The sequence below is a fragment of the Symphalangus syndactylus genome, chromosome 3 (genome assembly GCF_028878055.3).
Source record: "Symphalangus syndactylus isolate Jambi chromosome 3, NHGRI_mSymSyn1-v2.1_pri, whole genome shotgun sequence".
Classification (NCBI taxonomy): Eukaryota; Metazoa; Chordata; class Mammalia; order Primates; family Hylobatidae; genus Symphalangus; species Symphalangus syndactylus.
The window spans coordinates 21,723,709-21,735,659 of NC_072425.2; the positions used below are offsets into that span (position 1 = coordinate 21,723,709).

Below are 11,951 nucleotides of genomic sequence, written 5' to 3' on the forward strand. Positions count from 1 at the left end.
TTGTGTGCAGAGCCTGGAGCTGCTCCCAGGCTAAAAGGGCAAAAAGACATGTTTATAACAAATGGTAATATAATGCGATAAGCACTGTGATGGCAAAATGAACATAATAATGTCAAATCTTGAAGGAGGAAGGGGTTGTGAGACTCTTAGACATACACTTACACAATCATGTAAAATCAAAGGGAGTCCACTGTGAGCAAGGCTTCAGATGATGAGCTTTGCCGTGTGGGGAAGAGAAGGCATTCTGGACTGAAGGATGAGGAGGTGTTATGACTTTGAGTTGTGAAAGTAAATGTTTAAGAAGTGCCAAGTGGGCCAGTGTGGACAGGATTGATGGGGCTGAAGCCTGAGAAAGCCACACTTGGCACTTCTTGTGATGCTGTGGAGGACAGATGATGTCATGGCCGGCTGCTCAGAGGGACCGGTCATTCACAGGTGGCAGTCACAGGTCAAGATATTGTTTTGCTGACAATGTTACATATAATAAAGAAAAAAGGGCTCATTAATTATGAGGTCCAGACCATTAAGTACAAAGGTAATTAGAAAGGGAGAGAGCAGTGTGGGCTGCACTAGTAGCAGCTACACTGACATAAGAAGTTTTGGTAGTGACTACGTTTATAGTTTGTTTCTGTATATTGTAGTAATGGTAGGAAGCAAGGAGAAAAGAAAGCCCTTATTTATTTCTTCGTTTAAAATAATAGTAATTTATTAAAATTCAGATATTTTTATGCCTCGACTCATGTTTGTAGACATGATTTCAGGTTTGGAAAGCATAGAGTGATTACTATAGACCTAGTTTCAAAAATCACTCATTATCTTTTAAAGACAGTGACTAGAAATTTGCCTTGAAATTCAAAAAATGCAGATTATAAGAACTCATCAAGAAGAGATGTTTATTGATGTTACTGATGTTTTTAAACTTGTCCTTTGATGTTTCACGTCTGAAGCATCAACCACTTATCCAACCTGCACAGAATACTAAGAGAATCTTGATTTTCATTAGGTTTATATACGTAATACTTAATACTTTGGGCTGGGCGTGGTGGCGCACACCTGTAATCCCAGCACTTTGGGAGGCTGAGGCAGGCAGATCACCTGAGGTCAGGAGTTTGAGTGCACCCTGGCCAACATGGCAAAACCCTGTCTCTACTAAAAATACAAAAATTAGCCAGGTATGGTGGCAGGTGCCTGTAATTCCAGCTACTTAGGAGGCTGAGGCAGGAGAATTACCTGAACCCAGGAGGTGGAGGTTGCAGTGAGCCGAGATTGCATCACTGCACTCCAGCCTGGGCCACAGAGCGAGATTCTGTCTCAAAACAAAAAAACAAAAAACAAACAAAAAAAAGAAATTAGCACTTTTGGGCATTTATTTTGTGTGTTCAGCATTTCTTCTGTGGTGGAATTACAGACATGATCTCTGACCTCAAAAAGTGCCCTATCTTTTGGTTTCTTCTTTCTCAAAATTATAGTTGTATTTTGTGGATTTATTTGTTAGTTTGCTTTTGATGCTAGCCTCTGTTTTCATTTGCACCTTCATGCTCTTACATGAATTATTTCACTACTTCTATTCTTATCCCTCAAGTCAGTTATTTCCATAGCATATATCTGCTCTCTAACATACGTTATTTTGCAGTGATGATATCTGTCCCTCCCACTACACTCTAGCTCCTTGAGGGCAGAGAGTGACTGCCTTTATTGTTATTTTAAAATTTCAGAATCCATAGTCTATAGCCAACTGTTTTTACCTTAGGTCCCCTTAAATCTGTTTAGAGTGACTGAGAGGTGTGTAGGAACATTTACCCTCTCACATCCCAAATTGAGAGTTATTTCTTCCTAACCCTAAAGAAGAAAAATGATGAACCCTCAGGCATCATGTGAATCCAAACTGTTCTATTCTCGTTGTTAGTAATTTAGAGTATTGTTCTTAGATCACGAACACTACAGAGCAGAGCCTGGAGTGGCCCATAGTGGTGAGGCTGCATTGGTCTTGAATACTGCTTCGAAGGAAGGCTGGCCAGATGACTGCAATGTTTACTGCTTGTAGAGCTTTTACAGCTTTAATGATATTTTGCCATTTGTGTACAGAGGTGACTCATTCTAGCCCCTGAGTGCTTTGAAGTAGAATTTTTGAGCCTCCTTCTTAGCATAATTGTATTAATAAGAAATGTAATATTCTAAAATCTTACTTGATTGAAACTTCAGATTCCCTTTTCTTATAGGTAAGAACTCAGGGCCCTATCCTCACAGCAAGTGGCAAAAACCCTGTAATGGAGCTCAATGAAAAAAGAAGAGGTCTCAAGTATGAACTCATCTCAGAGACTGGTGGAAGTCATGACAAGCGCTTTGTAATGGAGGTGTGTACCCAGACGCAAGCCAGCCTTATCTTTCTTCTCAAAGACATAGGATATCCTGAACTTAATGTAAAGTTTTAGACTGAGTCAGTTCTTGTGGCACTATTTGATTTTTGGTGTTTTCTGTGTCATAATCTATTTAAGTTAAAAGGACATAGAGGAATTGCATGGGATAATTGCAAGGTGTTATTCTTGATTGTAGGTAGAAGTAGATGGACAGAAATTCAGAGGCGCAGGTCCAAATAAGAAAGTGGCAAAGGCGAGCGCAGCTTTAGCTGCCTTGGAGAAACTGTTTTCTGGACCCAATGCGGCAAATAATAAGAAAAAGAAGATTATCCCTCAGGTATGAGTAAACATGAAACCTTTGCAGAACCTGTGAAAAATGTTACAGGAATTAAATTTTCTTTCCTGTCCATGTGCCACTTGAGCTTTTTCTGAACTTGTTTCTTTTTCTTGGACTTGGCAACCTTTGCGTTGGGTTAGATCATGAATAATACAAATCTGATTAGTGGTTTCATGTTCTATGGACTTTCTAAACAAAATATATATGTACGTGTATATATTTATACGTATATATGAGGCTATTAGCATTATTTGGAGGGTTGAGGTCATTCTTGATGAAGTCAAGTTTTGAGGTAATTTGGACCTTGGTGAGGTCTAAGCAGTTTAGTTTGGGGAAGCTGCCAGGAGCACCTGAGGCTCTGCTTTCATCAGCCTGCAGGTGCTCTTCCAATTCCTTTGCAGTTTCGTCCTTTTGCATTGTTTATTTTGGGTTTCCTTTGCAGACCGCATAAAATTTGGCACTGTATTGCGTCTGTTCCTTACTGACACTGGGAATGTCAGTGCTACTGAATGTCCAGGATCTTAGCAAGGTATTTAGAAAAGATGGCCCTCTAATTACATGCTTGTGGATATGAGATTCTTCCATCCATTCATTTATGCATTCAGAAAACATTTTCTAGTCATACACCATATGCCTGATAGTGAGGGAAAGAGTAAGTAAATATAAGACACATTGTGCCTCATGGAGAGTACTGGTATAGTAACATAACATCGGAATATATTATATGATAGAAATTAAAAATGCTTAAAGTAATAAAAGGAAGCTTAGATTGTTTAATTCTACGTTAAACGTTATATTTAGATTCCGTTATATATGCTATGTCCATTGTAGGGGAGGGTAGAATTGATCTTATTTTACTGGTAAGGAAACAAGGCCCAAAGAAATGGAAATACTTGCCTGTGGTAACACAGCTAATTGATGGTAGGGGTTCCTTCTAGAACCAGGTAGTTCTTCCAATGGCCATGGACATTTTACTATTGCATATTGTATCCATCTCAAAATTTGTTTTGTATTCGTTTAAATTTCTTGTATTTGCTATAATAAACACTGCTTAAATTCTAGGATCTAAAAGGTAGAGAAAACTTACTTTTACTGAGATGAAAAAATTTTTAAAGCCTTTAAATTATACATGTCAAAAACAAGTAGATTGTATTTTCTAAAATCTTCTGGTAAACATGGAACAAAGTATGTTCTAAATTAGTTGAAAGATGGTTCTTGTTTTATGACCTTGTTTTGTGGTGTTTTTTCCCATATTACATCTTATATTTGGTCAGCTAATTTTAGTTTAAAAAGCCCATGTGCAAATATTTATTAGGTAGTTAAGTTTGTTTCTACTAGACATGAGCTAGATTTGTGTGGAATCATTCTGCTACTGCCAGATTGTTGCTTCCTAACTACTTTTGACTAAGTCATGTTAAAAAAAGAAAGATGTCTACATGAAGTTCACTCATTTTTAGAAATTTTCCATACTAGAAGCTATAAAACTCATGTGCTCAATGTGCTTGACGGCCAAGAAACAGTCTATTTTGGATATGTGGGTTGGTTTATTCCAGAGAAAAACAAAAACGGCAGTCCCTGTGCATGACACAGTTAACCTTGAAACTGTCTCCTGTCCATTCATACTAGAGGTAGAGGTTATCCTGGAAAGAATAAAGGATGGAGCATTTTCAAAGTGAGATAAACCAATGTGTATTCTGACTCTTTCAGCTTCTTAGACACTGTTGACTTTATCATAGAGTACGCTTTGAGGCTTTGCACCACTTTCTTGCACCTTGGTTATAGTGGGGAATCTTAATTGTTTCTAGCTTGAGTTTTTGTTGCATTTCTATAGTATTCAATTTGAAACTACATACCTTTTGATTTTCTTAAAATTTAGTTTGGAAAAGAGATTTTTCAACAGTCCTGTTTACTGTTACTCCCGGTATTATCTGTTGTACTTTTAGAATGTTTTTATATCTGTTCTCATTGTTCTTTCTACTCTAAAGTAAGGAAAACAAAGTATTGTTATTCTCATTTTATAATTCTCGGTTACTGTTTCTACTCTAAGGAAAACAAAGTGGGTATCATTATCCACATTTTTAATTAGTGGGGAGATTTCCATAGATTATGGCATTTTAGAGCAAGAAGGGGCTTTCAAAGTGGTATTTATTTATTTAATAATGGGGCCAGGCATGGTGGCTTACACCTGTAATCCCAGCACTTTGAAAGGAAGCTGAGGTGGGCAGATCACTTGAGGTCAGGAGTTCAAGACCAGCCTGGTCAACATGGTGAAACCCTGTCTCTACTAAAAATACAAAAATTAGCCAGGCATGGTGGCAGGTGCCTGTAATTCTAGCTGCTTGGGAGCTGAGGCAGGAGAATCACTTGAACCTGGGAAGGTGGAGGTTGCAGTGAGTTGAGATCGCACCATTGCACTCCAGCCTGGGTGACAGAGCGAGACTCCATCTCAGGAAAAAAAAAAAAAAAAAGATAATTAGTAGTGGATACATATGTACACAAACAGCAGAGGAATCGGGCTCAAGGAAATCATATTACCTTCCTGAGGTCACAGTTACTTAGAGCAGCAACTGGCATCCTCATCTTTGGTCCTCCTGTCTTAGCCCTTTATATTTTTCCCCCACTAGCCCCCTCAGATTCACAGTTAATTCTATGTAGTTAGTTGCTGAGATATTTTCTGCCTGTCGGCAGATAATTTAGTGGATTTGGAACCTAGGTACCAAGTGTGTATGATTACTTTAGTAAGGCCTAAAATGACTTTGGATATAAATTGATTACTGAAATTTGGTGTAGAAAATGAACTCTTTCTGGATAACACTTAAGCGAAAAGAAGTTATTTGCTTATTCTCTTAACATCTCTGTAAGGTAGGTATCATTTTTCTTTTTCAGATGATAAATTGAAGGTTCAAGATCACAGACAGCTCATGGTCTCATCCACGTGCTCGCAGTTTCTCATAGTGGTTGTGCATTGAAGAGACGATAGAAGAAATAAGATGTTTCTTCTTTCAGTAATGAAAATGTGTTATTTTAACAGGCAAAGGGTGTTGTGAATACAGCTGTGTCTGCAGCAGTCCAAGCTGTTCGGGGCAGAGGAAGAGGAACTCTAACAAGGGGAGCTTTTGTTGGGGCGACAGCTGCTCCTGGCTACATAGCTCCAGGTATAGTACAAACTGCAAGAGATTGGCCCCCTTTACTGGGCCAAAATTCAAAGAATAGTATCTCCTTCATTTTCTAAGGTTGTACAGGGTTTGTGGAAATATAACACAGGCATAAATGTACACAGAAATTTAAAAGTAGAGAATTGGCAGAATGTCATAGATGTTCTCCTGGAATCTGCTGAGTGAGGAGAGGCTACCCGGAGGGAGATGACAGATGAGCAATATTGCATTTGGTTGTGGGACTGTATTTTGACAAGGAATTAAAGGATGTTCCATAGATTGAGAATTTTGATGCCTGAGCAGGGTGTTTTCATTGAGGACATAGATGACAGGTTGGGTATAACAGGAGAGAAAAACTGCTAAGAGGTTAATTAATTAGGGTGAAGCCTGGCATTATTAGTGTTTGTTAAACTTAACGTTTGGGAACCATCAAAGGCTAAAGAAATACACAAAGGAAAAAAAAATTTATCTAGAGCTTACTATATGTACTAGATCGTTTCATGTAAATAATTTTACTTATTAAATTGTTTTTAATTTAATTAATTAAATTTAATTGTTTTTAATCTTCACAGTGTTTCATCAGGTAGAAATTATTTTCCAAGGAAGGAAACTGGGATTTAGGGAGATAAGGCAACTAGCTCAGGGTGAAGCAACCACTAAACCACAGAGCGAGGATTTGAATGTAGGTGTTTGCATTTCCAAAGTTCATACTCTTTCCATTCCACCACACAGCTTAAAGAAGATTTGGGAGAATGCCCTCTCTCTGCCTTCCCTTCTAATTCTTACGTCGTTTTAACAGTAGATTATCCAGCTGTCTTGTTAAAAATCAAGTTCTTCACAATATTGAAAGTATAGTACTTTTAACTGGACAAGTAAACCACTTGTAGATATTGATCAAGATGAAATTGTGATGAAGATTGGGTCTTATCCAGTCATTGTTTTTTAGGTAACATCCCTAAGGGTTCACTTTGTGCCTTCCTCAAAGAATAAGACCAGGCCATTTGGGAAATTTTATGATGTGGCTTTGGAATGATTCTTCTAGAAGCTAATCCTAGTAGGTAAATTGCTCAAGGAATGTGCCTGCTTTGGCACACAGCAGACATGGATTTTGTTCTCATGCAGCTTATAGTCTGAAGGGTGAGAGGTAGATTAATCAAGTAATAACAACAAGAAACTGAGATGAGTACGATGAAAAAGAAGGACATGCTGCTGTGAGAGCATGTAACAGAGGAACCTGGTCTAGTTTAGTGGGTCCCTGGAGGCTTCCCAGAAGAAGGGACATTTGAATTGAGCTTTGAAGAATGAATAAGAGTTAACTCAAAGAAGACCGGGATGGGAGAGTGTCGCACACAGAAGGAACAGCATGTGTAGGGACCCTGTGTTGCTGTTGTTGGGGAATTTGGCTCAGTTGAAGAAGCAGAAGTCCAGAATGTGTGGAATGTGGTGAGCACTGAGTGGCAGAAGTGGAGAGACTGGGGAATGATGTGAATTAAAGCTGGACGACTCAGTTCCAGGCCTGGAGGCCGTTGTTTGGATTTTGGTCTTAGAACCCTAAGTGCAGTGTTAAGTCTTGATGGGTTCTAAGGAGAACAGTGACAAGATCAGACTTTATTTGTGAAGGTTAGTCTTTCTATAGTGTGAAGAACTGGATGTAGGGATAGGTGTGAGCAGTGACAAGATCAGTTAGAAGGCATATAGTTTACAGTAATGTATTGTACATTTCAAACTGGCTAGAAGAGAAGAATTCAAATGGTTCTAGCATAAAGACAAATATTTAAGATGATGGGTTTCCTAAGTTCACTGATTTGATCTTTATAAATTACATGGATATATTAAATTATCACATGAACCCCGGAACTATGTACATCTATTATGCCTCAGTTAAAAAAAAGGCTACTGAAGACTACTAACCCAGGCAAGAGACATTGATAGTATTGCTACTGGAGGCAGGGAAGAAGATAGGGAGAGACAAGAAGAGAACAGATGGGAGGAATATAAAGGAAGCAAAATTGATGTATTGAATATATAGAAAGAAGAGTGATGTTTCAGGGATATCTCAGCTCCTAAGGTTTTTAGCTGGAGCATTGAGGGAAAAGGAAAAAGTTATGAATTTCTTATGGTGTGATATAGTTTATGTGTATAAAATTAAGACAGTCTTCTGTGTGTCTCACTATTTCTACTGATATTTAATAATTTTAGCCTTATTCAGTGTATTATTGAAAGGGCGAAGCTTTCATTCATAATAATAGGTGGGTTATAGAGATGAACCATCTTTCTTGTCTTTGATGATGTGTTCTATTGGGGCTTAATCTGGTCACGTCTCTTGTTGCCGCGGACCCTTTACCACTTGCTGGAGTGGTAAATGGCTATGGTCCAGTGGCAGTAATCATGAAAGGAACCGTTTATGGCCGCTCGTTGCCAGGCTTTACTCTATGGTGACTCCTCTCTTGTGTCATTGCATTGACCTCCCTGAAAGGCCTGTCTCCCGAAGCTTTTAAAAATGAAGTTATTTTATGGCCGAGAGAAGATTCAGATTAGGTCCCTTTAGATATTGAATAGGTTATATACCATTTGCAGAGTATATTCTGTGCAGCAGGGACTGTTGTCAGTATATTTACATGTATTATTTAATTAAATTCCCCTGGCAACTCAGTTACTGTACATAGAACACTGAAGCTCCGAGAGGTTAAATAACAGGTGCCATTCACAGATACCTTGCTAGTAAAAGGTGAAGTTAGAATCAGGACTCCAGTGGCCTGATTAATGACCTAGTTAGTACTTATGGTCTCATTTCTTCTTAAGGAGGTTTTGGTATAATCCTTAGAACTGCAGCCTTAGCCAAACAGCTTCTGTTTTCTGGAATAAATTTGATAGCCAACCTTTTTTAACAATTAATTTCTTTTTTGGCCTCTGATCTGTCTCCTCTTCCTACTGCTTATTTCAGCTACATGTGTCCTCTTGAATATGATTTAGTGAGCACTCAGACTGAGTTATATGACTTAACTATAGACTAAAAAGTAAAAATTTTTCATCCCTCAGAACTGTTTCAGTTGGTCCCTAAAAGCAGTTTACTTCTTCAGCATACATTTGAATGCGTTGTCTCAAACAGGAGATTTAGAACTGGGCATTCAAAGAAGACCTAGCCTCTGCCCCAGTGACTGCCTGGGGTAGGACCAGATAATTGAGTAAACACAATGCAATATGATGCAGGTGTAACATGGGTTGGGCAAAAGAGAGAACAGCAAGCCTGGGAGACTTTGCAGGGGAGGTGATAATTGATCCTGGTCTCAAGGGTGAGTTGCGCTTGGTCATCCAGAGAAGGAGGGAATGAAATCATTCTGAATAGCAGAAATGGTTACAAAAAAAGGAGTCGTAATGTGAAAAAGCTCCATTTGTTTTGGGTACTGTGTAAAAGTGCCATGGTGATTTTGTGCCCTTGTTCTACTTTAGAAATTTTTTTCATTTATAAATGAATAATAAGTTGTTGTTGTTATTATTATTATTGAGACATGATCTCTCTCTGTTACCCAGCCTGGAGTGCAGTGGTGTGGTCATGGCTTACTGCAGCCTCGATCTCCTGGGCTCAAGTGATCCTCCCACCTCAGCCTCCTGAGGAGCTGGTACTACAGGCATGCACCACCATGCCCAGCTAATTTTTTGTTTTTCTGTAGAGATGGAGTCTCACTATATTGCCCAGGCTGGTCTCTAACTCCTGGGCTCAAGCAGTCCTCCTGCCATAGCCTCCAGAATTGCCGGGATTACAGGCATGAGCCACCACACCTGGCCCCAAGTAATTTTTATTTACATATTACCTATATCTAAGCTGTTTTACTAAAAGAGTAAAGATTGCAGCTTCTGTTAATATAGATAATATTTGTAATCCCTACTAATATGGTATAAAAACTTCTTTGTACTTGCTTTTACTTAATAATGTGAGCCTTTTTCATAGGTACCAGAGGCTGATGTCAAATTCACCAGCATTTACAGAGAGACCCTGTATTGGGCCAGAAATTGAAATACCAGCAAGTCATAGACCTTGCCCTTGGGCTCACGACCTGACTCATATGCCCATTTTAATGGCCATTGAGACCTCAGCCTGCTCTCTCACTACTTTCTGAAGATACTTGGAAAGTTCTCTTTGCCAACTTTGAGAAATTGGTAGTTTGAGTGGTTTTAAGTATTCTTTTGTTCAACAAATTAGTGAGTGGCTACTACATATATCATACATTCTGCTAGGTTCAGATGATGCAATGACGGATAAGTTTGACCAGGTCTCTGCTACTCTAGTGGGGAACCCAGACAAGGAACTGATAGTTCAAATAGAGTGTGGGGTCAGTGAGTGCAGTGAGAAAGAGATGTAGGATAGGCTGGCACATCTTGGAGAGCCTTGTAGGCCATGGTGAGGAGCTCCCACATCTTAAGCAGGCACACAGAGAGTGGCTAGACTGGGACCATTCTGGCAGTGGTTCTCATTCATCCAACACCTGGAAGAAGTCCTCCGGGGCCCAGGGTGCTGAGCAGGTGGTGCTTGTGAATTGGGCCAGTGATGATTGCCCTGGGTCTTGGACTGATCTGCCTTCTTCTTCTTTGCACTAGGCTATGGAACACCATATGGTTACAGCACAGCTGCTCCTGCCTATGGTATGTACACCATCTTACTGATATCTCCGCTTAGCGACTGTCACAGCAATCCAAAGCACAGTTTCTATCTAGGGTTTTTGTAAATTAATTGGAGGATCTCAGATTTATTCATTCTAGTGACCCAACTTAAATTCCCTTTGAAAATGCCACAACCTTGTGGTTCTTGGTTTGGTTGGAGTTGCTCTTCTCTCCGCTTTGCCTGATTGAAGGACTGCTTGTTCTAATTGCCTGTTTCTGACCATATTGAAATTAAATATTTTAAGTAGTTCTTCTTACAGCCAACTGATACTCCATTCAAAGGCTACTGAAGGGCCATACCCAGTTGCTAGCTTGGCTGCCTACCAGTTATAAAGCCACACTTAAGTTTCTGGTTTGGAACCGTGTGAGTTGTGGGTAACTTGTCAAGAATAGGAACTGCTCACTTCAAATTTGTAGTCTTCATTCTTTTCCATAACTTTGCTTTGGGGTTGAAGTAAATGGGTATCATTGGCCCTAGAGAGGAAGTGATAGTCGGTTTCACCAGCAGTCTTACTTAAGTGCTCACTGCAGGAAGTCTGTAGTACATGCTAGAATATCATAGGTGTTTCTCTTCTCCCCTCTAAAATAAAAAATAAAAGCAAATGCATAAATGAACCCCAGTGGCCCTTTGGATAACTTTTGAATGAGGTTTATGTGGCAATGGAGGCAATAGGTTTGGAGTCAGTGATATGCTCTTAGACATTTTTTTCTACTCAGGTGCTACATGTTATAGAATCAGCCATCTGCAGGGTGTTGTCATTGAGAGAAGAGAGCATGAGAGAGTGTGTGTGCAAGAGTGTGTGTGTCAGCATGCCCCAGGCTGGCTGTGCATCCACACAGCAGGGAAAGGCCCTTCCTGTATTGCCAGTTTTGGCATTAGTCCTCTACATGAGCCTCAGACCTTCGCATTGTGCTTTTTCTCTTCACGCATCTGCTTTGCCATTTTTGTCTGGATGAAAATTGTGTTCCTAAAACTGCTAAACTGAACCTTCATCTGATTTCGTAACTGTGGACATAAGTAGAAAATAATTTGACCACTTTGCCCATTAAAATAGTTTATATTCTAGAAAGATGTGAAGCTACAAGGGTCAAACTTTTGGAGCAAATTTTCTTTTAGGCAAAGTGCAGAGCCTGGAGCTATATCCTTTATATCCTCTGGCACACTCAGGTGTGGTCAAGGCTTCCCCATATTTTGAACTGAGCCATATGGGTAACTAGGAATTGGAAACTAATGCAATAATAAGCTTACCCAGATTTCCTTCTAAATTCAAACTCTCTAGTTCCTTTGGGTTTGGGTTTGGCCATTTGCTTTTAACTATTCAGCTGGTTTCTGGGTCTCCTGACCACCTCATCGTCTCTGTGACTTAGGTCTGGTCTGTTTATCCAAATACATTTTGGCTCACTAGACTCACGTACTATGTCTTGTATAAGTGCCAAAGCATC

General features: G+C 39.5%; 1 protein-coding gene across 13 annotated transcripts in view; it reads left to right on the forward strand.

Annotated features, from left to right (window-relative positions):
* The window catches only part of STRBP (spermatid perinuclear RNA binding protein), a 161,162-nt gene that overhangs the window by 131,973 nt on the left and 17,238 nt on the right, over nt 1–11,951 (forward strand). For all 13 annotated transcript variants that reach the window (XR_008656499.2, XR_010119970.1, XR_010119969.1 and 10 more), the window contains 4 exons: nt 2,220–2,354; nt 2,554–2,694; nt 5,726–5,849; nt 10,446–10,490. Coding sequence is in view for 10 of the 13 variants with exons in the window: in XM_063636002.1 (XP_063492072.1) it covers nt 2,220–2,354; nt 2,554–2,694; nt 5,726–5,849; nt 10,446–10,490 (445 nt within the window). In the remaining 3 variants the exon portion in view is untranslated. The remainder of the gene's footprint in view (nt 1–2,219; nt 2,355–2,553; nt 2,695–5,725; nt 5,850–10,445; nt 10,491–11,951) is intronic.